This window comes from Cyrtonyx montezumae, unplaced genomic scaffold (genome assembly GCF_038088225.1).
Source record: "Cyrtonyx montezumae isolate F1298 unplaced genomic scaffold, pur_monq_1.0 scaffold_5, whole genome shotgun sequence".
NCBI lineage: Eukaryota > Metazoa > Chordata > Aves > Galliformes > Odontophoridae > Cyrtonyx > Cyrtonyx montezumae.
The window spans coordinates 16,416,919-16,444,343 of record NW_027072056.1 but is presented as its reverse complement, the minus strand read 5'-3'; the positions used below and the strand labels follow the sequence as shown (position 1 = coordinate 16,444,343).

Below are 27,425 nucleotides of genomic sequence, written 5' to 3'. Positions count from 1 at the left end.
CTTCGTATTAGCAAGGCAGCACACATCGACTTTTCCTGGAAGCCCCGCTCCCACGAGCACCCCCGGCATCCCCCTGAGCGCGGCCCTGCAGCGACCCCTGGCGGCACGGCGCTGCTGCCGCCGCTCCCTCAGCGCCGCCGGAGCGCTCGGGGCCGCCCTCCCTTCCGTCCCGTGAGAGGCTATGGTCTGTCCAGCTGCCCGGCAGCCCCCAGCCCGCTGCGCCGCTCCGCCTCAGCGCGGCTCAGAGTCCTCCCGCCCGCCAGGGGGCGCTGCTACCGACCCGCCCCGCTCTTTGCTCCTGGCCTCTCGTACCCAGCACTACGCACGCGCGTCGCCCTGGGCGCAGCTTTCCGCTTCCGGTCGTGGTGGCGGCGGCGGTATGGAGCGGGAGCTGCTGCGCCAAGTGTTGAGTTATCACGGCCCTTCGCTTCTTGCGTTGCTCCGTTCCGAGCAGCACGATAACCCCGACTTCCGCGGGCTGCTGCCGCCCCCGGGGACCGTATTCGAGCCGCCCCGCGGGGCCTCCCGTTCGCCGTCCGCCTGGTGAGGGGTCACAGGGGCGGTTGTGGGCGGCGGGAGTGCCTGGAGGGCCGCGGAGCCATTCTCAGCGCGTTCTCCTCCTTCAGGGCCGAGGAAGATGCGGAGCTTGACACCGAGATACAGCGCTTCATCGCCAAAAAGGCGGACCTGCTTTTTGCTCAGTCGTGGAAACCCAATGGTCCTATGTCTGAAAACATTGAAGAAAACGAAGGTAAGGGGCAGTTCCTGGCTCTGCTCAGCACCACCCAGACCTTATGTCTGCGAGCGTTGTCCTAATGCTTGCTTGAACTCCAGCAGCTCGGGGCTGTGCCTGCTGCCCTGTTCCATGCCCACTGCCCTCTCGTGAGGAAACTCCCTAATTTCCAGCCCCCCAGTCCTCCCCTCACACAGCTCTTTTTCCTTGGGTTCTGCTGCAGTCATCACTCAGCAGAACTTGACACTGCCCCTCCACTCCCTTTGAGGAGATGTGGGCTGCAGTGAGGCCTTCCTTCTACTCATGGCCAAAAAAAACCAAGGCACCCTAAGTCATTCTTTATACATTTTGTCCTGTAGGCACTTATTCCTCTTTATAGTCCCCCCTTGGATTCTCTCTAGCAGGTTTATGCCCTTCCTGTATCATGGTGCCCAAAACTGCCCACAAAAAAATTGCTCCAGGTATATTTAAAAGCCTTGTTAAAGTTAGCTGTTATATTTTCTAGTCCATGCGTAAACTTACTACAAATGAATCAGATTTTAAAGTGTTTTACTGTTTCAAAGAATGTTGTGCTTTCAGGCTGTGCTTTGGTCATTTGGGAACTGTGAATGTCTCTTGCGTTGCAGAGTATTACGCTGTGATGCCTCCCCTGGAGCAGTTCATGGAGGTTCCTGGGGAGATCAGGAGGGAGTTATTTTTTCGAGACATCGAACGTGGAGACATCGTGATTGGGAGGATCACTTCCATTCGTGAATTTGGCTTTTTCATGGTGTTGATGTGCCTGGGAAGTGGTTTCATACGGCAGATTGATGATTTACAAATCAGTGTAAGATTTGACTGTGATTGTTTTAGGGGTGTGCATTGCATCTTGTATCTCATAATGCAGTGGTACAGGTAAAGGCAAGGCTGAGCTTTGGGACAGAATGGTAATTGAATTTGTGGACAATTTATGATGCTCTGCTGAGTCAGTGAGCACTTTCATTATGCTCCATGCTCAAAATGTTTTACTTGAGACCTGAAAAGTTCATTGTTTATGGATTTCTAAGTTGTGATTTGAACCAAGCCATGCATTTAATTATTGCTACTTTCATGTGCATGAAGATTAAACTGATATTCCTCTGTCTTAATTTTGGGGAGCAAAAAATCCTTCTGGTTTTGTTCAAATGCTTTTAAGTAAGTGTGTGCTAAACGTTAGGAAAATTATGCTGGTTTACTGTTTTCAGTACTGTTAGTGCATGTTTTACTTTAGGGAGTTTCTATGTTTAAAAAGATTTTATACATTTAGTATTTGTACGTGTTGAAAGGTTATTGATGAGATTAAATTTTGTTGATGGCAAAGATGTGGAGGATTACTGTAATTCAACCAGTTTGGCTCTGTACTTACACCTCATTTTATGTAATTCCTACATTCTTGTATTGCAGGCTCTTTGTCCACTGAGAGATGTGCCTTCTCAAACCAACCATGGAGATCCTTTATCTTATTATCAAGCTGGAGATATTATTCGAGGCAAGTAGTTGCAAGTGTCACCAGGAATCTGTTCCACTTTTGAGACATTCCCTCTGCTTTATCCTAACTTGTATTGTTTCTGTAGCTGCTGTTAAGGATGTCGATCGATACCATGAGAAGATCACATTATCACTCTACAGCTCAGCTCTTCCACCCAATCTTTCTAGTACAAAACTAGGAGTAATCACCTCTGAGGACTTTCCCTTACATTATAGGTAAGAATATGCTGTCCAGGCTTTCTGACTAAATGTATGTAGCCTGTCTGAAGAGGATCTCTGATAGACTGTCCTTAAGCTTGTTGGGGTTATTTCTGATTTAATTTAGTAACTGCATACTTTTTGTTGGTCTTTGCTGTAACACTCATTTTTCTGGATGCATCAGCTGTAGTTGGTTTTTCAGTCTATCACAGAATGTAAGAAAAGCAAAAAGCAAATTAACTTCTGTTGCTGAATGTAAAACTTAAGGTATCTGCCGTTGTAAAACTGTGTTACTTTTTGCTGTTTTGTTGTTATAATGACTTTGGAGACTGAAATATTAGACTCTTAAAGATCTACTTTGGTAGCAAGGTCACTGCTGTCTGCCATTTTCATTGTAGCTAAACAGTAGGAAAACTTCTGCCTGTAGAAAGAAATGGCTTGTGAGCAGTATTAAGTGTCAGTATGGGCATACGCCTTCTAAACATAGGTATACAATTTAGTGTAATGTCTATCCATGATGTGTTGTGTATGCTGGTGCTTTTTTAAGGCGAAGTTTGGAAGTTGCAAAAACAGGAGAGACATTTGAAGAGGTTTTGCATCGTTCCCCAGGATTTGCAAATCCATCATTAATTGAATATTTAACAGAAAAGCTAGGAATAAGTGAATCAAATCCACCATCTTTGATGAGAAGTCTTCAAATGTAAGTGATTTTTACATTGTTCCTATCCTGTAGCTTTGTTATTCTAATCTCCTGATATACATTTGATTGGAAGTCCTAGACCACTGATACTTAACCGTTCTTGTTCAGTTTCCATGACTGCAGTTTCTGTGTCCTTAAATATTTTAAAAGCAAACTCCTCTGGAGCAAGAAGACAGCATTTAAGATTCTGTTTGTTTGAGTAAGATCTTACCAAACGTGTTTGATGCCAAGGCTTTAGGAGGTCATTATTTCACTCTGGTCAACGTCTCGGGATTGAAATGCATGATGTTTGATGCTCATTAGTAGGTAAAATAAAATGAAATATGTGCAGTGATGAATGTCAGCCCTCCATACGTATGTGTGTCATTATCATACACCCCAAAGTAGATGTGAACTTGATTTACTTTTTTTAAACGTGCTGTAGCCATGCTGCAATCTGAGTACAGTTCAGGAAAAGTGGATCCTGAAAAAATCCCAGTCCCTGACTGAGGGAAGGAAGTAATACATCGTATCAGTAGTATTTTAGTTTATTTCAAATGCGTTATGTATTATAAGTTTAATGTTATAGTGTTAAAAGTCAACTTCAGGTGTGCAGTTTCTTTATAATTTTGTTACTTTTTAAGGAAAAATATTGATGAAGAAGATTTTGCCCCAGCGTTGAGGAAAAGGCAATCTGAGTCTTGGGCCCTGGACTGGTAAGCAGTACACTGTTTTCTTGTCAGAATTTATTGTAAGATCGTGTTAGGCTGCAGCGTGTATTTCCTGAAAGAAAAGTACACACTGAACCAGTTTTTCCACGGCACACACTTCAATTTTTTGCTAAAATACTTCTTTTGAATCTACTAGCTGTGGGGAAAAGGGAGTGAGTACTTAGTATTTCTGGATTCTGTGCTAGCAAAAGCAGTGTTTAGCAACTTCAATTAATGACATGAAAGACTACTTATAATGATAGTAAATCTTAATTATAAAAATGGTGTCTAAAGGAAGATCTGAAATCCAGTTCATGTAATTTACCTTCTAATAAGTTCATTGCTTGCATAGAACCCTAATTACTGAATTACTGTCAGTAGAAAGTTTGGAGGCTAACCATACATATTATTTTTACAAATGTTTTTCTCTAGTGTGAAGGCAGGGGTTGACTGTTTTAAGGATGGGCGCCACGTGGAAGCCATGAACGAGTACAACAAGGCTTTAGAAATAGATCCACAGAACGTTGAAGCTTTGGTAGCTCGTGGAGCTCTGTAAGTCTGCCTGTTTCATTGGGTTTCCTACTTTGTGGAAGAAAAGCATCATTAAATCCTGTGCAACATTTGTGTTGTAGGTACGCAACAAAAGGAAGTCTGAACAAAGCCATAAGTGATTTTGAAATTGCTCTAGAGAACTGTCCTACGCATAGGAATGCAAGAAAATACCTTTGTCAGACACTGGTGGAAAGAGGCGAGCAGTAAGTGTTAGGGTTATGTTTCTGTTTGGCTGTGAACTCTTCTCCATACTGTATTTTTTAATATGGCCCTAGTTAGGACACAGATTGCCATCTGACCTTCTGGAGTGTTTATATTGGAAATACACCTGCCTGTTGGTTTATATTTTCTGCTCTTCCTAGTTAAAATCCTTGCAAAACCGTTAAGATTTAATATTTGATGTCATTTCACAGGGTACTAGGCTTGTTTAAAGCGTTGTGAAATGGCTGAAGTTATTCCCATATATATAGGGATGTTCACATTGACCACTCCTATGTATATTGCAATGTATACAGGAATACATATTCTCATATTTTTCTGTATATATTTTTGAGAAAGTATTTGTAACAAAACAATGCTTTGTCACTTCTGCAAAACATTTGTTAGCCTCTGCAAGAGAGAATTAACTTCTGAGTATTCAGGGAATAGATTTCTGAGCATATGTGCTACAAAGAGTTGCGTTATTTTTGGAAGTGAAATTGAAATTACACAGTATTATTTCTAATGATGACCAGGACACGAGGAGATAAAAATGTGTGAAATACTGTTTTATTTTTGTACTGACATGGGATAAGATGATAGGTGGTAGGCAGGAACAAGGGAAGTAGTGGCTATAGTGCAAGTAAGAAAGTCCTAAAAAGAAAAAAAAAATAGAAAAGCACTTTCAAGTTCTTGTGGCTTAACTGTCTATGCTTCATAATTTAAATGTTAGATTGGAAGAGGAAGACAAACTAATAAATGCTGAGAGTTACTATAAAAAAGCCTTAAGTTTGGATGAGACTTTTCAAGAAGCAGAAGAGGCCTTAAAAAAAGTCCGTAAGCGTATACAGGTGATTCTTTACTTTCTCTTCATATAATTAAGTTACAGTAAATATCAAAAATCATTGTAAGTCTTTTGAACAGAGAGGCTTGAAACTGATGGTTTGTCTTGTTCTGTGCTTCCCTTCTCCATTGTAAATCTTTCATGGTGAGCATTATGGCTGTACCTACTAGAAGAGAGGTACCTCTTCATGACTCCACTGTTTAGTAAAGAAATGCCAAACAGCGGAGACAGGACAAGAGGAAAAAACTATTAACCTTAGCTGAAGTGTGGAGGAGAATATTCTGACACAAAGGTGTGATTAATAACATTAAAAATTTAATGACTAGAAACACGCCATGTATAAAACCACTCAAGCACATCAAATAAACATTGCATACTCTCATACCAGTGAGATGCTTGTCTGGCAGGTGACACCAGCCAAAGCTAACTCACAGGAAGATGGCAAGAGGGCAGACAGTAGGTGATTTAAAGGAAAAAAGCAAACAAGCAGGCTGGGAGGATGGACAGATGGTTTTGAAGTCTTAGCTTTCTTGTATCTGTTTTCTTCCTTCCCTTGCACACAGCATGTTTCCCAGGTGAGCCGTGGTCGATCTTATTGCTAATCTGTCATCCTTTTGTTTGTTTTCCCCCTTTTATTTATCTCCTTTACCTGTGTTGTCTTCCATGGAGGATCAGAGTAAAATATAGCAGCGAGGCTTGGTGTGTTCTATGCTTCTACATCTAATGAAGTAGAGAGATTAAGACAGATTGCCTTAGTTGACACTTCTTCAGTTGGTGAAGCCATAATGCTGACAGGTTGTGCTGAGAGAAGGGGAAGAGGAGCTATGACAAGCTTTTTAATAAACCTGAACTGCATTACAGATGAACTGTTGTATGGTATTTGTGCACTATCTATGCTTGGCTGCATTAAAAAGATCTCAGACTCCTGGTTAAAATGAAGAATATTCTTAGCAAGTAGGGAATGCTTTATTTTCTTTCAGCATTTTTCTGGTATTGTGGTCAGTGATACAGCAGGTAAACATAATGCTAGCTATTGTTCTTTGGTTTTCCTAGCCTTATCTTCCGTTAAGGGCTTCCTATGTTATATCTGTTACAATTAGTGCTAAGATTTGAAAAGCATCGCTGGACTTTCTGCTGTTTCTGAGTAGAGCTGCTCTGTAGTGGTGTCGACTGCAGAAGTCTGATCCTTACTAGATTTTAATAAGCTTGCCTTATTCACCTGATAATCACAGTTTTGCATTATATGCATTTGAGTATGCAAGTCTCATGCTATCATTTGTGTTAGTATGGCTGAAACAGCACCCGGGTGTGTTTTCCTGTAATACTGATTATGTGTTTTTCTTCAATGCATTTTCTTCTGAATTGGACCGTTGTTGCTGTATCTGACATCTGGTGCTGCTCATCACCAACAAACCCTTGGAACATGATTTCTTACGTAAACTATGCATCAAACTGGTCTGTGAAATTGTTACAAAATGGTTTGTATGCAAACACGGCCAACTCGAACACATTTCACAATGGGTTCTGCAATACTTTACTTGTAAACGACATTAACAATATTTTCCCTCAAACCTCTTCTTTTTTTTAATTTTGATTTTCCTGCTCTTTTCTCCACGTTGCTAACATTGTGTTTTTCTTGCGTATGCTCTCTGTACCCCTTGGATTGTGTGTTTCGTGGGGTGCTGGATCACGGGTCCCACTGCAATGGTTGGTCACATACATTTTTAATGGATAAAAAACTGCGATACGGTCGCTCACAAAACCCTGATCATAACAATGGCCAATGCCAAACTTCTGAACTATATTCATTGCCAATCTGACCATCCTGGTAAAACATCCTTGCTGTAATTATACACTTGAATGGGGCTGGGGGCATGGGAAAAATACCTGTGTTAACACTTTTAATGAATTTTTTTTTATGATGTTTGGGTTCAAAAAAGAAATCTTTGGAAATGAGAGAGAAACAAGCTGCAAAAGAAGAGAGAGAGAAAGAAAAGCAAGTAGAAGCAAGTGCAGAAAAATTGCGTAAGCTTTTAAAAGAGGAAAAAAGGTAACCTTGTTATATTCAGTACTTGTTCTTGAGCATATTAAGCCAGAACGTGAGCTCTTTTTCCCATTAGAGAAAGCACCCCAAAACAGTAAGTTACAGACTGTTAACGGGCCCATTGTAAATACTAGAATTTCTGACAGCTAAAGCACAAATTAAATGGAGACAAAGCATGATGCATAAGGCAACACAGTTCCATGGTTGTGTCCCAGTCACTTTCTTCAACTGTAAATAAAACATAAAACTGATAAAACTGAGCTGATAAAACTAAGCTCTGACTAAGGAGTTTAGTAAATGAAGTCATTGTCTGCATCCTAACTAACTGTTACTGTTTCTGCATTAGCCGTTGAATAGGCCTTAAGATTTTCAAAAGGGAAAGGCAACAAGTGCCGGTAAGACCATAAACACTCAGCTTTCAAATAAACTCATGGTTACATTTGTTAGTTCTGCAGCCTTTTGTAAGGGTTATGTGGAATAGATATTTACAAATACTTTGTAATACATTGTGAAGTATTTGTGCAGTGCTGTATTGAACGGGAAGGACACTTCATATTACAATGGACAGTGGATTTAATCTTAAATCTTTCGGTAAAGAAACACCTGAAATTGTCTTGCTAAGTCAGGCCCAATTTCTGTTCATGCCCTACAATCCAGTCTCAGCCAAACTATGAGGAGTGCAGATTTGTTTTCTAGATATAATTTTTGCCTAATGCTGAAGATTACCTCACAGGTTAATTATATTTTTAGGTTGAAGAAGAAAAGGAAAAGGTCATCTTCTTCCTCCTCTTCATCCTCTTCTTCATCCTCAACTGATTCTTCATCAGATGTATCAGTTTCTTCTTCCTCTTCCTCTGATCACAAGAAACGCAAGAAAAAGCATCGGAACAGATCCGAGTCATCCCGTAGCTCCAAAAAGCGTTCTTCCAGAGCTTCCTCGCATTACAGAGATCAGATTAGGAAAGAGGAGTGGTATTCACCTCCAGCAGATACCTCTGCCTCCTTCCTTAACCAAAATTTTGAAATGGAAAAACTGCTGGAAAGGCAGGACAGCTTAGTATGTCCAAAAACAGAGGTAAGAGAGAAAGACAGACACTGTTCTCTATCGAGGACTTCAGGTGATGATGAAGACACTTTTGGAGGTAGGTCTGAAGACTCAAGAGATTCTTGTAGTTCCAAAACTCAGGCAAGTACTAGCAAAACTGAAAGATACCACAAAACAGACAGATTTTTCTCCAGTAGAAGGGGATATTCAGGTTCATATTATAAGTCAGATGATAAAAGCAGGATGCATTACTTTAGGAGATCAGAGTGGGATGTAGAAGGGAGAAGAGAACACTTTAGAAAGCATGGCTGGGGTCAGGACAGGTATTACACATCACCAGCAGGGTCTGACTATTCTGGCAAGTCGATGGGAAAGTACAGATCGTATTGTAGCACTCCTTTACGTGAAGGTGATAAACGTTATGACAGTGACAGGCATGAGTTACCTCAGGATAAAAATGAAGGTGGGCCTAAGAATAGGGAAAGAAGTTACGAGGAGACTGATGAAACAAAGGAATCAGACAGGGAATCTACTTTAAATGACACAGGACAAACAGAAAGTGGCACTAAAAGAAACCTGCCCCAGAACTTAGTTAACATATTTAATCAAATTGCTGAATTTGAACGGGAAAAAGGAAGTAAGCAGAAGAAAGAGTAAAGTACATGAGAAAATGCTTTTCTGTTGGATGTGGTTATGCATTTTTATCTAGGTAACTCTTGAGGAAACGTGCTCTTGAAATGCATAAGAAAAACGACAAGCAGAATTTGTTCTGTCTTGTAGAATGTCAGGTTTATTAAGGTAAAGATTTGTATGGTGGAAAGAGATGCAATGATATCTTACATAAAATATCAGCTATTATTTAAGCTCAAATTTTCTTAAGATGCTCCTGTACAATATACTTTGTGTGATGGGATGAAATAATTTGATTCTTTTGGACTGTAGTTGTGGAACTGCCATCAAATACATACTTTAATGGCAGGAACTTGGTTTTGTTTTTCTTCCCTTGGGATACATCTGACTGTTTTGCATCAAGCTTTAACTTCCAGCCATTAAAGGAGGAAAACTAAATGAAGCTCCTATGCCATCAACATATATCACTCATTTGATCAATAAATTTTCTTAATTTTGTGTCTTGTCTTCTGTTAATATTGCTGGGCTGTTCGATACAGGTGCAGTGGGTTGTTTTATGTGCAGCTCTAGTGAACTGAAGCCTCCTGTGTCTGGGAGAAGACACTGTGCTCTTTAAGTACATCAAACACATTCTCTAATGCTTTTGTAAGAACAAATTTATTATTATTGCAAGTAATAGCTAACATCTGGCTGATGTATAATACCAGCTGTATTTCATTTCATCTGCACCTTTGCAAAGTAATTCTTAATATGTCTGTTGTCAAAAAGGTACTGTGTAATTTTGCAAAGTAGCGGTGTTTTACTGACTTCAGTTACACTACTGCATACCAGTGCCATCTTTTGATTAAGATAAGAACTGAGATGACTGTTTAGAAGTCAAGAGTGACCTGGAAACAGTGCACAAATACTGCTGTTTGGGTTATTGCAAGAGCTTCATATTGCTGTTAAGGTAAGAAAGACAGTTACAGGAAAATGTAAGATCTTCGTAATTAAGGTTAAGGTTGATCCTTCTGGACAGATTTACTGCCCCTGCTGCAGCTTTTGCAAGCACAGAATAGGCACTGTGCAGCCAGCTGACTACCTGGAGTTTTAAGTTTTGTGATGAGGCAGCAGTAATTGTGAGATACCAGATTACTAAAATTAATGTTAAAGCTGTTTTCATTTAGAATGTGTGTTACTGGTTTCTAAAGGGTTTCACGGATCTTTTCTTCTTCAGCAGCAAAATCTGAAAGATATTTAAAGGTCAACTTATTATGCAAAACATCCACTATAGTAAATAATCTATTTCTTTAAAGTAAGCAGTATATTTTGGATAGAAATAGTTGTCTAATTGCCAGCAGTCCTGGATAAATTAAGCTGAAACTTAAGCAATTTAGAAGCTTTAACTGTGGCATTCAAAAGATGATTTAAGGGTTGTGATTTTAAGAGTCGGAGTTGCTAGTTCTGCTGGATGGCAGTGAACTGGCAGCAGCTGCTTCTGCAGGAACGTTGACTGATAAGTTCAAGTCTATGACTTTGAGCAATGAAGTCTGACTGGAGCCTGAGCTTGTGCTTCTGGAGGATCTGAAAAATGAAAATTTACTCATCAGAGTCAGTGTCTGCTCGAGGGAAACGCACTACAGAAGTCTTTGCAGATATTACCATTAATGGCTTAAGCAATCTGTGGAAATGTTAGATCACAACTGATTCAGTATGTTCCATGCATTGTTAATCAGGTGTACGTTGGAGAGAGGAGAAAGATTTCAATACAGTAGTATAGATCTGTATTTCCTGATTAATTAGAAATTAATCAATTACAGACTTAAGTGCCAAGTCTGGTTGAAGCTCAGATTTGTGCTTGTGAAACCACTTTATAGTGACAGCATAATTAGCAAAACAGAACCGTAACTGCAGAAGAATTAATTTAATTTAAACTGTGTATTTTAAAAATAATTGTGTGCTAAAAATAATATAGTAGACCAAAAGGAGGGAGAAACTTCTCATAGGCTGCTCAATAAGCAGAGACAAGACTGGGAATGCCTGCAGGAGGAAGGAAGTCTGTCATGATTTTGCTGTTCTTTCAGTAAAAAATGAACGTGCACATCCCCACCCCCACAAAAGAACACTGGCAGCACTTACCTCCTAGAAGATAGTGAGCTTTGTGTGGACGGTGATGGAGAACTCTGACTACCCCCAACAGAAGCAACCGTTGGCAGCTCTAGATTGAACTAGAAAATTTGGAGGGGAAGAAAAAAAAAAAAGTTGTGTGAAGTTGTGTAATAGGATACAGCACAACAGGAGAGTTTATAGTGCTTTGCATTTAAATGTCCAAAGTGGATGAGCATAATTCTGCTGTTGTACCTTAAGTATACTTTATTGTGAATGAGGCAGTTGCCCTTGAAAGACACCTTATCAACAGGTGCTTGCTACAAATCAGGATTTTAGTGGCAGTTAACTGGAAAACTCACCTGGTGAAAGTACTTTTGAAAGGATGCAGTTAGATCAGGATTCGCATTTAGAACCTCGACTAGCAATTTGTTGATGGTTTTGCTGAAGGTCTTCAGTGCACGGAGATCAATGTCTTTCTCTTCCTGTGTTTCTGTTCTAGTTTTCTTTAGAGACTGAATCTCTCTGGAGAGTCTGGAACACTTAACATAAGTAAGTGTAAAACATGCTGTGATGAAGATGCAGTTTTGTTACACAAACCTGCTGAGTTCAAGTGCTGTGGTTTTAACACTCAGCACAGCTGTTGACCACTAAAGATAGAAGCTGTCATTAATCAACATACAGACCTGTTTTATAACCCTTTCTAGTTTGGGCTTCTGTTCTTCTATGTCTTTGTTCAGCTGTAATATAACAGCTTCTTTTTCCTTATTTTGATCTTGGAAGATGGCCTCCTGCTTCAGTAGTGCATCCAAATTTTTTTCCATGCTCTGCAAATCCATTTGAATAGTACTTTTAATTTATAAAGCAGTTCTGATATCCTTTTTGTTCTTACACTACTTTGTCAAAGGATCTGGTATTGCTACTGCTTGTTTCTAAACAGCTGAAGCAAATAGTAGTAATGATATTGCAGATTTGTTAGACCGTTCAACGGATAAACAGTTGCATAAAAGACCACTAATTAATTTCAGTATATTACCATTGACTGTATGAATAATGAAATTACATGCACATGTTTTCAGATGTGGTTGTGAGTTTATGCAGCATAGTACTGAACATGGCAGTGCCACGTTTCCCCTGCAAGTTATCCCCCCAAAAAATAACATTCTTCATTTGTTTCCCATGAGAAGAGATGGGATGCAGTAGCTGGAGTGAGTAAAATCAGCTCTAAACGGTGTCTCTGTTTGGAATAAATAAAAAGGCAGAAAATTTCACCACGAATGTGGAATTTGGAATCTTTAAGGCATACATGACTAAAAGGCCCAGTGTTCGGCTGCGACTCGAGGAAATTTTTGAAAGGAGATGTAGAGTCTTATATAAAAAAATCACATATATTGATACAAAGTGTAAGTTGTAAAAGAGAGTGAAGCAAAAGTTGTTCCAGAATTTCCTAATCTTTCAATGTGATGGTTTGTATGGGTTGAACTACATGCTGCAGCCATGTATGAGTGAAACTTTTGTTTGTATTTTACCTGGAGATATTCCTGAAGTTCCCTGACTTGTCTTCGTTTGTATCTGTATTTTTCATCAGCAACCCTTTTCTCTTCTTCTAGTTTCAGCTTTTCCTCATACTCCTTACCTGTGATCCCAAACAGTGAGGCAGATTTGACACTGAAGTACACAACTCAGTTTTCATTTCAAAATAAGTTGTACTGCAATGTGATTGCATGCAGAATGTTACTACATCAGTGTTAAAGTATTACAGAGACCTCATGGTTTAAGAGATTTTTGTAATATTCCCTTACTTGTTCCAAATCACTTATTGGCTTTATGGAAGACAGTGATTTTAAATTCACTGTTCCAGAGCCAGCAGAAGACACGAGTTAAATAATTGCTCATGGAAATGCTTTTTATTAGCTAAATAAAGGAAGTTCCACTGAAAAAAAAAACAAGTTTATGACAGAAACAACAGATGAAGGTAAGTTTCAGAATTTTGAGATTTCCACGTTTGTAGTTTATTATTTTAAGCTGCTGACACTCCCTTAAAATAGTGCAGTTTCTGTTGTTTTTTCTCATCATTTTCACAGATGATAGGTTACTACTTTCTTCTCTTCCCTTCCACGTAAAAGTCAGATATGCTAGCTTAGCTAAAGGATCTACACTCACTGGAGTGCATGTACCGCAGCTGGCTCTAACAGCTAAAGGTGCAGTGCAGTTGCTCTGGGTGTGTTTTGTGACCCTACTGGTTTAGTTGGTGCCAGAAGATGATCAGTGGTACAGTTTGATTTGTTAGTGCAGTGTGAGATGCAGTGCTGCAGGGACGGTACTCTTTTTATAATATGCAGCTTTATGCACTAGATATTTCACTAGCTATTCCTTTCTCCCAGTAATGACTTTCCCAGTAATTATCTTTATGCTCTGCTTCTTCTAAATGTTCCTTCACGGTGTTTGTACAGGCTTAGAGGATGCTCACATAAATCAGATGGAAGAACGTGAATATTTTCTGTGGTTACTCTGCTCAGTCTTGCTGAACTAATAATAGTAGTGTGTGAATTTCACTCTGTTTTGCTGCTACAAGTTTAGTCTCTGGCTGTGATTCATTCTTTTGTGCCTCCTAATTTTCCCACTGTATAGCAGTTATACCATCGTCTACAACTCACACAGCAAACAGTAATTTACATTTTACATACTTGTCTCAGTGACTTCCTTGAAAGAGTTTCGGTAATTGCTATTGCAGTTATTAAGTATTTGCAGAGTGTTTTCAAGAGCTACAATTTCATTTTCAGCTTTGCTGATCTTTGCATCTAAATCATCACCTTCACGCCGGAGTGCTTCCTTTTCCTGTGCAGCCTGAAAATAAAATGTATTTTCAGTGACCAAATGCACACAAAAACATTAGGACAATTATACAGAGAAGGATACATGCAATATTTAGGGGGTTAAAATCCTAGGTAAATACTGGAGTTAACTGTGTCAGGATTGGACTGAGATTTGTGTTCTGGAAGCTGTAGGTCTTTACAGTACTAGAGGCTGGATGCGTGTGAGTAAGACCCAAGGGGATTCATTCCAGGTTACTGAAGGAAGGGTTGATGTTTTTGTGAGACCTATTCCAATTATTTTTCAACAGTTGTGGGAATCTGGAGAGGACCCAACTGAGGGGAAGCTGGGGAGACTCCTAATTTTCAAGAAATGAAAGAAGATCCTGGTAACTACAGGCCTGTCAGTTTCACTGTGCTGCCTGACAAAATTATGGAGACTGCTGTGGGAATTAATGAAAAACACTTCAAATGCAATATAGTCATTGATTATAGCCAGCATAGGTTCACAAAGGTAAAGTCCTGTTTAACATAATTTCCTTTTGTGACAAGGTTACCTCTCTAGTTCACCAAGGGAAGCCAGTAGATAAAATCTTTTTGGATTTCAGCTAAGCACTCAGTACTGTTTGTCACTATCCTTGACAACATATTCAGCATACAATAGGCAAATATGTAATACAACATATAATACAATACTGTATTATATTACAATACAGTATAAGCAGCTGGCTGACAGATTGGGCTCCAAAGGTTCTAGTAAATGGAGTCTGTTATAAATAGGAACTTAGCAACTGATGTTTATGAAGTTAGGAAGTTTAGCAAGAGCAAGTGGCAGAGCACCTGGGACGGCATCCCTGGCTCTGTGTGCAGAGTAGGCGCTGAGGGGCTGAGGAGCAGCCTATCCCTGTGGACAGGGATCTGGGTGTTCTGGTCAATGACAAGTTCAAGAAATGCTTAGATGTTGTACTGAAGGACATGGTTTAGTGGGAAGTACTGGTGATAGGTGGGTGTTTGGGCTTGACTGGAGGTCTTTTCCAGCCTTGGTGATTCCACGATTCTAAGTTGAACACAAATATAATAAAATACCTTTATTATATAGTAGGCCTGAGTTTTCTCCTCTTCTCCTTCAGGAGGCATCATGACAATAGTAAGAATTTCATATCTGCATCTCAGTTTATCAATTTTATTTAGGCGATCTTGAAATTCAGCACTGAAATATTTTGGGGAAAAATAAATGAGATGAGCATATGTTTGTCTAGCAGCATTTTGTGTGCAGTTGTTGCAGCAGTTTAAATTACTGGTGTTAGTCCAGCACTCTGCCCCTCTACTAGGATGCAGGAAGGCAGCAATTGTGCCACTCCTAGCTTTTGATGCTTTCTGTGTTCTCTCAGTCACAGTCACCTATTTTTCTGGTTATTTACTGTTATCTCTCAGTTCTAAAATGAGTCAAGTTTATTTTCCTATTTCAGATCATTGCATCATGAAAGGCTGTGCCACAGTCCTCCTTGAATACATTTAAAGGTTTGTCATTTAAATCCTGCAGCTGCACAAGCTGCCCCCTGCTGATACTATCTTAATATTGCCACTCTGAGATGAGAATAAACAACACCAAGCAATAACCCCAAATCAAATTACATGGAAGTATCAATTAGCTGTGTAATTATCAAAGGAAAAAAACACCCATTCTGTACTTTTGGTGAGCTATTAAGCTTTAGTCACACTAAATCATTCTAATTTCCTATTGCGTGGGGTGTGGTTAGCAGAGGAGTGAATAAAAGCCCTGCCAGATTTCAGCAGCTGTTAAAGCACTGATTTGTTGCTAGATACGGATACTGATATTTAAGAGTTAAAGCCTGTTCCAAATACTTATCGTGATTACTGTAGAAGGGAAAAGTTGTTTTTTCATATGGTTGCTTTATAAGAGGGTATCTTTTGATATAATACACTAGCAAGAGGTAAGATCCACATAGTTGAGCAGTGCTGGTTTTTTTAGTATAAAAATAAAAGAGAACAGCCATACTAGACAAGCCAAATAAATCAGTTTTATCAACACCTCTTCAAAAACCATTTTCCTGTTTTAAACAGAGGAGAACTTTCTCATGCTTCCAAACACCGATTTCACACCTCCTTTTTCTGAAATTTGAAACATTTGAAAATTTGAAAAAAAAATTGAAATTTTTTGGATTATTTTGAAAAATGCAGGCTTGCACATACAACATGTGCTTCAAACCAAATGCCCGCAACTGAGATTTCTTCTCAGTACTGTAGAGGATCTTCAGTCACAAAATAAGCAATAGTCTCTTGTTGACCATAATGGACAGCGAAGATAAATGCTGCCTGGTAATTAATGCTTGCAAACTGTTTTTCAGATAAAAGATTGCTCGTTAGCCTCAACTGTCTCAGCAGATGACTTACAGCAAGATTTACTTCGCTCACTTTCTCCAACTGGTAAAATTGGTTAAAATGTCTTCTATTCTAAGCAAGTTCACATGCAAAAGGTGCCTAATTTTTTCTTTGGGTTTTATTCACAATTACTTTGAAGATGAAGGAACTGAATGACAATTGTTAGGATTTTTAGGGGAACGTAGTGTGTTTTGAACTATAAAGGTTTTTTTGAGTTGCTGCACCAGAGATTTTGAAAATAATCATTACCTGATGCGGTGCCGTTCCTGATCCACAAGTCTGATCTGGGAATCCAGCATTGCCTTATGAATCTTAATTTCCTCATTTCTTTCTGCTATGGACTTCTTTAACTCCAACTTTTGTTTTTCCAGTGTTAGAACCTTCTCTGTCTTATTACAGAGTATATCTTGAAGACGCTTCAATTCCAGTTTCAGGAGATTATCTTCAATCATCCTCTCCTATCAAATACCAAAGAGGTCTTAAAATAAGGAAGTATCATTTTTAAGGTAAGATTACAGTGATGAAAATGACTTCAAATAAAAGTTGGGGATCAGAAGCGTGACACAAGAAACTAGGGATTTATTGTAAATATAACATAGCAGGAGGGACAAACAACAGCCTTCAAATTACACATGAATTTGTAGATGTGAGGGTGAAAAAACAGTTCCTTGTGTTAGAAAAAATACGAGATGATACTGTACCTGCTTCACGGCTTTAGCTTTTTTTAACTCTTGATCTGATTTCTCATTGAAAAGATTTAGCTCATTTATCTTGATCATCAGACCGTTTGCTTCTTCTCCTGTCTTATCCATTACTCTCTTGATGAAATGGACGTCATTCTGTTTAATTAAATTTTAAATTATGTTTAATTAAATTATATTTAATTTATTTCTGTTAATGCAAGTCGCACCAAAAACTACTAGTTAATTATTGTGAAAAAAATTAAGTGCTGGGGCCAGGTGCCATAATCATCTTTTGTCCGTATGTCTGTATTCTGCCACACAAACAGTGCCTCGAGCACTGCAGTCCTGGAGAGTGCTACTGCAGTGCTGCTGTCATTGCTCCATTGGGAGTCTAGTACTTACTTCTTATTCGTACAATGTATGTATTTCAGCCAGTAAGGCAACACTAATATAATCATGTATTCTAGTCTATTAAAAAGAAAAAAATCCTGCAGTATTGTCTGGCCATGGCTTTGATATTTAGTTCATCTTCACAGAACTACCTGGCTCAGACAGTACTCCAGACTATGAACACCTAACACAATCAACCTAATGTTCTAAGGAAGTTACCTGAAGTTTCTTGTGCTGTGCATTTAAAGTATCATATGCACTTCTCTTTTCTTCTAAAGCTTTCTTAAGTTCAGCAACTTTCTCCTCCAACACTTGTTTTTCATCTGCATTAACCTCCCCTTCTAACCGTGACAGACGTCTCTGTACTTGCTGAATGTAAAAATCCTGTTAAAATATTTGAAAGTGAATTCATAGTCTGAGATAAGCCATTACAGCCTTCCCGTAAAGCTAGAACGCTGGATCTAAATGTTGCTTTAGGACAGTCACCTAATGAAACTATTGTTTTATAATAATTTATGGCTTATAGACCTCAGAAATGGAAAACATTATCAAAATATTCTTAGATGACTGATGTGCAGAGATGGCTCAGAAGTAATCTGCTAGAAGAATAACAAAGCATGCTCAGCAGTCTGCTCTAAGGGAGGCTTACAGCATAGTTGCCATCTTGCTGTTACCAGTGGATGCCAATATAAAAGAGCAAATTTTCAAAGTGGTGCATAGGAAATTTGCACAAAATCCAATTAGTAAATAAAAGGATTTTGGCATGTACCTCTTGTAGTGCATTAAAAATCTACCCTGAGGTGTCTGTGGTTCACAGGCATCAAAGAAAAGAACTGATTTGAGAAATGAGTGGGAAAAGTATCAGATCCAAAAAGTAACAAAATACACATAATGTAAGTGATACATAGCAAGTTTCAGTTATTTCAGTGTTAATGATACATGTAGAGACAGAGTGCAGGCTTCAGATTAACACTGCACAGCATTTTGAGAACTGTAAAATACTGACAGGGATTATGGAACTTGAGCTCTCATTACACCCTGGGAACAATCAGAATATGCAAGTGCATTGATATTTTACCTGGTTGTATATTAATTCCTGTTGTTTTAATGCATCTGCATCAAGTCTGCGCAGACGAGTATGAAGACTTTTAAGTGATGTTCGACTTCCCTCAATTTCTGCCAGAACACACTTCTCCTTATCCTTCTGCACCTTTAGCTCATGAGTTTTCTTGAAAAATACTTCTTTTAGGTGGTTCAGTTCTGTTTCTTTCTCCTAGAGACAAATTAATTGTTAAGTAAGTTGCAAGGATTTATTAATCGTATGTAGAGAGATAAAAAATTTCAATATTATATGAGAATATAATGGTATAATAAATGGATGGTGAAAATATAAATGTAGTATAAAATATAATGGTAAATAAAATGGAATTTCATGGTCTTCAATGTAGCTGTCGAGAAGAATTCTTTACTTAAAGAGAAAGGGTTTTTTGGTTTAACTTCGATCCTACCCTGCTATCACATGACCATAAGTATGCATTTTTAAATCGCTTCCTCATCCACAGAGGTAAGTTACCATTGACACATTAATCAGCACAGTAATTGAGGTCTGAGTAGGGTCTGTTAGAGCAAAGACAGTGCTGAACAGGTCAGGTAACGAGGAATGTTATGAAACAGAAAGGGTAGAGGTCTTTTTTTAATAACCCTAGCAAGAGGACAGCTCTCTTCTTTCCCTTCCTTCCTCCACCCCAAATGACAAAAGACCTTCCAGAGCTCAGGCAGCTCAGTGTATTAGTTTCTTGTAAGGTACACTGCAAAAATGAAGTTAAGTAGTACTGTGTTCTGCTGCCTTTGACAGCCCTGTTCTGAACGCCTCAATTACCTTCACTACAGTTCTGGTACAGTCTGAATATGCATATTCTAATTAATAAAGCAAAACACTACGGAATTCACTCTTCAAATTGATTAAAAGTGTACTTATTCTTGATTTCATAAGTATACATTGTAAATTTTGCTTCTCAACAATCTTGCTGGCTCTATTAACACTGTAAGATGTGTTAAATCCTTTAGGAGTTCACAATCAGATTTTCCCACTAGATTTTTTTGTAGTTGAACTTCACAGTAAGTACAATTCCAAATGCAAAACTCCAGATGGAAAAAGCAAGTGTAAGTTTAGTATTGAATCTGTTAAGGACTGTAGAACTTTGCACTGACTTCAGTAGGCTCTGAATCATACTCAAACAGAGGAACTTAATTCAGAAGTTAGCTTTTTAGTTTCCTGTATCCAATTTTGACGTATATTTCTGAACCTAGTGAAAATAATTACAAATTCGTCAACTAAAATTGGATCAAGATTTGACCTTAATTTCATAGTCTCTTGTGCATGTCTAAATTATTTAGTAGCATTTTTTTCCTCTCTTTAGGTGCAGTTGTCAATAGCACAGGGATATTCAGTAAGCTTCACAGCACAACAGCGTATTGGCACAGACAGAAGGAGAAGTATCAGAGAACTAAAGCGTAAAATGGTGAGATTTCACCCACATTGTTCCTGTAAGTATCTCTTCACAGTAAATTAATAGATGCCACAAAAAGTCATGTGTAGCTAATGTTGACGGAAAGCATCTTTCTGACTAATACATTACAAATACTGCTCAAGAATAGCACATCCAAGTTAAAATAATACCCTGAAGCTCCAGAGCCTCCAAGCTCAGTGTCATCTTAGGTTATCCGCCACAGATGCGAGTAGAGAAACCCTGCTAATGGTTTAGCCACCCTGATAATAGTCTTAAGTAGAAGCAAATAAGGTTTTCATTTTAAAGGAGCATTTTGTTATTGCAACTTAAGTGTTTCTTCTAGGAAGAGGTTGCAAATTCAAATGAATCCTCATTTGCAGAAACCATCAAAAACATTTTACCTTGACAATTCTCTCTTCTTCCCTTAGCATTTCTTCCATCCTCAAAGCATTGTCTTCTGAACTGAGTGTCTTCTCAGTTACAAGCTTCAACTTATTGGAAAGACCTGCATTTCTTTCTTTAAGAAAGCTTAGTCTGAACAAAAATAGATGATTTAACAAGTTGCAAGCATGTTGTGCTTAAAACATGGCTAAAATCAAGGATTAACAAGTATCTTTACTCAACAGCTGCCTAATAACACAGACTGAACTGGAACCTATGATAACTGAGGCCACAGCTGGATGTTTCACTCCCTTAAAAACAGTGGTTACCAGGAATATTTTCTAACTTTCCCAGTGTAGGAAATTACAGTACACAGTAGTAAAATAGATACGAAGTAACCAGAAGGTTGTAGGCTTTAATAACTAATGTTATTTAAGGTTCTTTGCTAGGAGGATCTGATTATATCTGTAAATCTTACAAACTGTATTTTTAGAAGTCTCTTTCTTACCTGACTTTTTTTTTCTCAATTTCTTTCTTCATATTAGTTATATTAATTCTTAAAGACTCTAGATCAGAAGCAGTTCTCTCCACAGCAGATTTCAAAATGTCCAGCTAATAAATTAATTAGGAAATCAGTACATTAATCACCTGCTAAGGAAAAGCTATTCAAGCTATTCAATGTTAATCCAACAGTATTTTATTAATTTTTTTTTTAATTATTAAATTGTTAAATTGTCAAGTTTGCTGAGTAGCCTGGTGATACCACTTTCCTATTAAGAGAAAACTCACTCAGATAATCTAAGTGTATCCCTTATGAATAGATGCATGAGACTTGAACTACCTCCTGGAACAACTACTACAGATATTTAAGTAATGAAGCAGTGTGGCTCATTCCTAGCTCAACATGTAGATTAAATGTAAGTATAAAGAGTATCAGACATTTCTTGTTCACAGGGCAGCTTTATTCTGTTGCCTTTGATTAGAAAGCTATGAGAAAATGTTTTTCAAGAATTTTAATCTGAGTGCAAGGGCAGTCAGCACTCACTTCTGACAGTATAGGACAGGAATTGTTTGGAAGAGTTTTCTCTGATCTTTATACAATCCTGGATTCTAGGTATAGTAAAGGCAACACACCTTCTTCTGAAGTACCTAATAGTGTTATATAATTTAAGAGAAAAATGAATTCATTTAATATCAACTCCATAGAGAATACAGGCTCATCTCAACAGCTGTATGCTTGTTTTCTTTTCTTCAATGCTATCATTGAAGGGATTAAGTTCATACTTAAGATCCAAATAATCAAGAGTAAACTGGGAAGAACAGACATTTTACTGAACTACTGAAAAGTCTAGTATGTGAACAGAAAAATAAATGCTATTCATGTGTTTCCTCCATCCAATCAAAATTAAGAAGCTGTAGCTTCAGTTGGGTTTTCTGAACTGACTAGACATCCTCACCTCGTTCTCCAGCTGCACTCTGTAAGTATCCTGAGTTTGATGCTCTTTCCGGAGACTGGCTGCTTCCCGCTCAGCAGAAGAAATTCTCTTTTCATATTCCATATTATTAACAGTTTCATTCACTAAAAAGGAAGCCTTCTCTTTCAGCACACTTTCTTTCTTTCGCATCTCTTGTTTTAACTCGGCTAGTAACTATCAAAGGAAAAACACTTAGATTTTCTTGCACGATGTAAGATGTGTTAGATCAGTGAAGAGCAAAACCAAAAGGCAGATTAATGTTAAGACTTCTCATACATCTGTTCACAGATGTAGAAATGCTAACTCCTTCCATTTCTGAATGTTCATTATATTCTTTTCCTTTCCTTATATCACAGCCCAGATGTAATCCCCTCACTGCTGCTGACTGTCTTTGCACTCTAAGTAATAACACTGTTGCTTCTTAGATTCTTAGGTCATACAAAAGAGCAGTACTGGAACTGGCATGCTTTGCACTTTCTGTCTGAAAATTAAACCTGATTCAGCATCGAGCAGAGCACTGTTATTTACACTGAGAGAGAATGCTTTCAAAATAAATACTGACTGCATTTCAGAAATATATGGACATTGTAAACATTTTAGTAAAATACAATCAACATAAAAAGAGCACTGAACATCTAAAGAAAACAGTTGTTCTCATGTGTAAGTGGCAAAATTTCTCTCAATCTCACAGATAGAAAAGTAGGCTGATACAGCAATATAAATCAGGTAAAGCAGTTTTACCAAAGCGCAGTGATCGATCTGTTGGTCTCTTTTTTGCATCTGTTGTATTGCATTCTCCCACTGCCTGATGACTTCTTGCCTTTCCTGATGAACTCTACGTAAATCTTCAGCTGTCTTGTCGAGCTCCATCTGCTTAAAAGAAAGCATCCCTATGATTCCTCGTTTTTGAAGCATTATCTAAGGAAAGATACTTCAAGAACTGGATGCACAAACCTGAGCAGTTATGGTTTCTGTAAGCTCATTATCAAGAGCTCTGCGTTTCTGATTTGCTTGCATGGTCAACTTTTCTACTTGAAGGATTAGTGCCTGAAATGAAATGATATGGAAATAGACTGTATTTAGAAGTAAATATATTAATGTATCTTAAATTTCTAAAGCTGTGCAGCAGCTAAGGATGGAGTTGTTGAGGCATTTGTTTTATTGTATTTTAGAGAACAAAGAACTGAGAACCTAGCCCCCCAAATTTTTCTTCATAATCTTATGTCCCTTAGGTCCAGACTGCAGCCAAGCCAAAAGAACCTTTTTGCCACATGCATGATGTGTGTGTGGAGTCCTCAGCACCAGCTGTTTTGCTCAGCTCTTCCTAGCACACCATGTGACTTGCTAAAGTAGATGTTATCAGTGAGACTATTTGTCTAAATTAAAGATTTGTGGTATTAAAAAACGATTTGTAAAAACCGATTTTTTGAAGTATTTAATAAGTAAAAATCGGTTTTCTCCCCACTCTATTTAAAAGGTAAAAAGAAGGGATGTTTCTAAATTAATATTGTAGTTCAGAACCAACCGTTAGGAAGTCTGAACTCGTGACAGGAGTGTCTGTATCATCCTTCATTACTCTAGGCAGCTTTAATGAAAAGTGGTGTTTTGTACTAAGTAATACTAAACATTTTAGTTCTAAGGGAAAAATAGACATTGCTTCTCCAAATTTGACACACGTTCTTGAACAATTCCTACTGAATTAAGTGTAATTCAGTTGTCTAATTTTTTATTTTATTAGTTATTTGTACACCTCAGAAAACGTCAAATTTTACCCTTACGGAGAAAGAAGTTTCTGTCTTCAGTTATGTCTTTCATCTTCTCTCAAACATGTTCTCTCTTATCTTTGAAATGAGCTTTATTCAAGTTCACATGAGCCTTATACAAGTTCCACTCCTGTGCTAAGTAGGAATCATGAGTTTAAAATGTACAAAATCTCAGTATTACCTGATCTGACAATATAACAGAGCCTTTAGATGATAAAAAAAAAAACAAACGTTTGTTTTGGAAAATTGCAGTCATTTCTACTTACTCCTAGTTTTCCTTCATCTTGCTGCGCATACTTCTGGATTGTGATAATATCATTATCTTTGTGATTTGATTCCTTTATCCAACTCTCCAGAACTTCCTCATCGCAGTTCATCTGTTGTTTTAAGCTTTCCAACTTCTTCGTGGTTTTATTTATAGTATTCTAATAACATTTGAAATAAATTTAAGGGTTAATATTAAATAGCTAATAATACTACTACTAATAATAATTTGATCAGAAATTGAAACAATTGGTTCACGCTACTGTAGCAAGTTAACACACATCTTGTTGTCAGTAGAACTGATAAGCAGGTTTGAGTTGTTTTTGTTGGTTTGCTTTTTGTTAATTGTGTTTGAGAAGTGCTAATATATATCCTAAAGAAAAAACAAGGCAACAAGGCCAAGAATTTTAAACAGAAATGTCAACTCCTGGCAAGTGACAGCCACGTGCAAGATGTTGGTTTGTGTAATACACTGATCTGAAGCAACACAGGGTGAAGTTTCTCCCTCACACGTTAGCACCTCGTTCTTAGATCCTTATCCTGTTGTATGAATTTACAAATGATCATGTATTACTGTGAAGAGGCTTCCTAATATAAATGTGATAGCACCTGGAGGCAGCTGAATACAAAAAATAAAAATGTAAATGATTTGTAGAAAAATAAGACCGTGAAGTATGAAGATACTGCAATTTTTTTTTTCAATGTACAGAAATCTTTGCATTTTGAAATCATACTGTGAATTTAATGTATGGGGGGAAGAAGACTTGCCACTAACAATCTAATATGTAAACCATAAAGAAAATAACCTCCAAAGTTAATAAAAATTGGGATGTGGATGTGTGGTTGTGTATATGGCATTAAGAATTGAAATCTTTCAATATCTAGTTAATATTTGCTAAGTTTGGACCAGTCTGTGCAAGAAGAACCTCAATGTCATTCCATTTACCTTATTATGATTTAAAAATTTTAATTATTAATAGATATCTTGACTTATAATATTACTTCTTCAGCTGCGAGGATAAAAGTAATAAAATATAACTGTAATATGAAAATTCTTTGCAAAAGTTTTGAACCTTACTTCTTGACTGTTTTTCTTTTCTCTTAAGGAAGCTATCTCATCTTCCAGTCGTTTGATCTCACTTTTAAGATGTCCACGTTCTCTTTCAGCAAGGGCTTTAAAATGTTGTTCAGTTTCAACTTCGTTCTCTCTGGCTTTGTAAAGAGACTAGAGAATAAGAGTTCAGCATTTTACAACAGACAACAGGCTCTTATCACCAAGGAACCAAAAGAAATGACATGATTTTGTCATGTAAATACATGGATTTTCAGGGTATCATTATTGTTGAGAGTTCTGTATCTCAAATGTATGCATTCTTTTTATGTACTTGTTTGTATTATTTGTATGTAGATATATATATATTTTTAATACACATATTGTATCAGATATCCACAGATTAACCACATATAGCCCTAGGAGCCCAGTTCAGAGAGATTTCATGCAAAATTCTGGATACTCATCTTCCAAAGACTAAATCAGAATGGAAGTCTTAATCTCACAGCAGCTTTATGTAAGATTCAGAAGGTACAGGGAAAGAAATGCTTTTATTGTTCTGTGCAGAGACCATCAGGCTGGCCTACAGCAGTATACTGTCTAATCTTTCTGACAAAGTGATTTGACAGGATTTTTCCCCTACATAATACAAATCTGCCACTTTCTAGAAGCTTCTCTTGCATGGTGCGTGCTGCCTCTTTCCTCAAATGACGATTAAAATGTGAAACCAGCACAGCAACAGGAAAGAAGTTGTTCAGTTGTAGTCAAGACTTTAGAGGTGTAGGTTTGACTTGGAACTCTTTAGAAAGCTAAACAGCCCGTTTTAGCCAATTAACTCGGAGTGAAAATGCAGACTTGCACCTTTACCATCTCATTTCATTTCTCATGTCTGTGAATTTACTCTTTATTAGAATTTCACAATTAACTCTTGACTGTTAAAAAGGTTAAAAATGTTTTTCCCTAATACTCATTTTCTTCCAGACTTTTGTTTTTTCCTTTTTTTAAATCTATACTACAGGAATCTAAACTGCATCCTTCTTGGCTTTTTTTTTTTTTCCAGGTACCATCATTTGATCCAGGATGGTCCTTTTTCACAGACCATCAGATGCCATCACTGAGGGCCATGGTTTCACTTATGTTTCTCGTGTAGGTCGTGGTTGAAAGGCCAGAGGAACTCGTGCAATGCTGCCGGGCAGGCAGGGATGCCAACCAGAGCCAGGCGCTCAGATCCCAAACGTGCGTGATGCCGCAGGCCTGCCAGGCGTGTCAGTTTACCTGGGTGAAGCTGAACTCTTGTCTCACGTTTTTCAAATGAGACGCCATCGCTTTGATACGCTCTTCGAAGTCAGCCAGCTGATTCTGCAGGTTTACTTTTTCTTTTTCCATCTTCTGCAGCTGTTTAAGAGTTAGAACTGTCAATTAACCGCTTTGGGGGAGCGCTTTTTACCTGCTACTTCTTGTCCGAAGAAACCCAGTGAAAGACGTAAGAATTTTTAACCAGCAGCGAAAGCATCGGAGCCATTACGACCCGCTGCTGACCAAGATAAGCAAGGTCTGCCCGGTCTCACACGGCGGGCCGGCATTCACCCAGCGCCCGCGCGTACCCCAAGCGCTCCAGAGCCCCGCGGACGGAGCTGGCGCCGCCTCCCGCTCCCACTGCCGCAGCCCCGCGCTCACGTCGTCCTCCAGCGCCTTGTTCTCGGCGTTGGCCATGGGCACGGCGTAGCCATCGTCCCACTGGAGCTCGGCCAGCACCGAGGCGGCGGAGCGGCTGCCGGTGCCCTGCATGGCCGCAGGAACTGGAGGAGGACGGCCGAGCGCCTTAGCAACCGGAGAGCAAGCGGGAAGTGAGGAGCCGAGGGCCCCGCCCCGCCTCGCCCCGCCCCGCGCAATGACGGCCGTAGGCCGCGGGGGGCTGTGCGCCTCAGGGCGGGCGGACCGCGTGGGCTCGTCGGCTCCCGAAGTTTATGTTCTATGACCTCAGCTATACAGCAGGTGTTTTCCAATTTCACATTTACTTATTGGTTTGTTTAGAAATTCTCCCCGCCTCCTTGTGTCCAGCACAGCAGGCAGCTTCATGCTGAGCGGCTCTGGTCGCTCGCTACGCGGGTTCTTGCAGCCCGGCTCCTCGGAGGGGAGGAAGAGCTGCTGGAGTTGCTGAACAAAACTCTGCCTGCCTCTTCGTGCAGCACTTCGCCATCTCTCCGTGCCTCGGGTGAGCTCTAGCACTGGGAGCACCTCCTGGTTGCACCTCCTTGCCTCGTCCCCTTTTTTGCCCCGCTCTGGCTCCTGGTGCCCTTTATTTGTACTCTTCCAGGCGTCGGAAGGCTGCGGCCGTGGTACCTCCTTAGCAGTGCCTGGGGGGAGTGAGTGAAGGAGAGCTAAGGTCTTGGTTCTGGTTTGCGATGTGAGTCCTCGGTTTGTAGGAAGGTAAGGGAGGAGCTTGCTGTCCGCTGGTGTGAACTGAG

At 39.0% G+C, this 27,425-nt stretch overlaps 2 protein-coding genes and 1 long non-coding RNA gene across 4 annotated transcripts; 2 read left to right on the top strand and 1 right to left on the bottom strand.

Moving 5' to 3' along the window:
- Nucleotides 1-376: 376 nt before the first annotated feature.
- TTC14 (tetratricopeptide repeat domain 14) lies at nt 377-9,918 on the top strand. The gene is given in 13 exon segments (XM_065748415.1): nt 377-543; nt 627-751; nt 1,360-1,559; nt 2,156-2,240; nt 2,326-2,455; nt 2,985-3,137; nt 3,761-3,832; nt 4,259-4,378; nt 4,459-4,581; nt 5,310-5,427; nt 7,361-7,470; nt 8,215-9,167; nt 9,908-9,918. Coding segments are annotated over 13 exon segments (2,364 nt in total). The 5' UTR covers nt 377-379.
- CCDC39 (coiled-coil domain 39 molecular ruler complex subunit) lies at nt 9,835-26,745 on the bottom strand. The gene is made up of 20 exons (XM_065748325.1): nt 26,635-26,745; nt 26,233-26,352; nt 24,985-25,131; nt 23,909-24,067; nt 22,834-22,926; nt 22,621-22,749; nt 21,862-22,053; nt 20,913-21,016; nt 20,425-20,557; nt 18,592-18,786; nt 17,733-17,897; nt 17,142-17,279; nt 16,690-16,898; nt 15,124-15,247; nt 13,912-14,071; nt 12,754-12,860; nt 11,911-12,051; nt 11,587-11,766; nt 11,258-11,346; nt 9,835-10,702 (listed from the first exon to the last, which is right to left on the bottom strand). The coding sequence occupies exons 1-20, from the start codon at nt 26,743-26,745 to the stop codon at nt 10,561-10,563; spliced, it is 2,838 nt and encodes a 945-aa protein (XP_065604397.1). The 3' UTR covers nt 9,835-10,560.
- LOC136056241 (uncharacterized) lies at nt 19,941-22,457 on the top strand. 2 transcript variants are annotated; one of them, XR_010622922.1, is made up of 4 exons: nt 19,941-20,035; nt 21,226-21,321; nt 21,815-21,882; nt 22,305-22,457. It is a non-coding gene; the product is annotated as an uncharacterized LOC136056241 (long non-coding RNA). The 2 variants fall into 2 exon arrangements; XR_010622921.1 differs by having other exon boundaries at nt 19,941-20,060.
- Nucleotides 26,746-27,425: the final 680 nt, after the last annotated feature.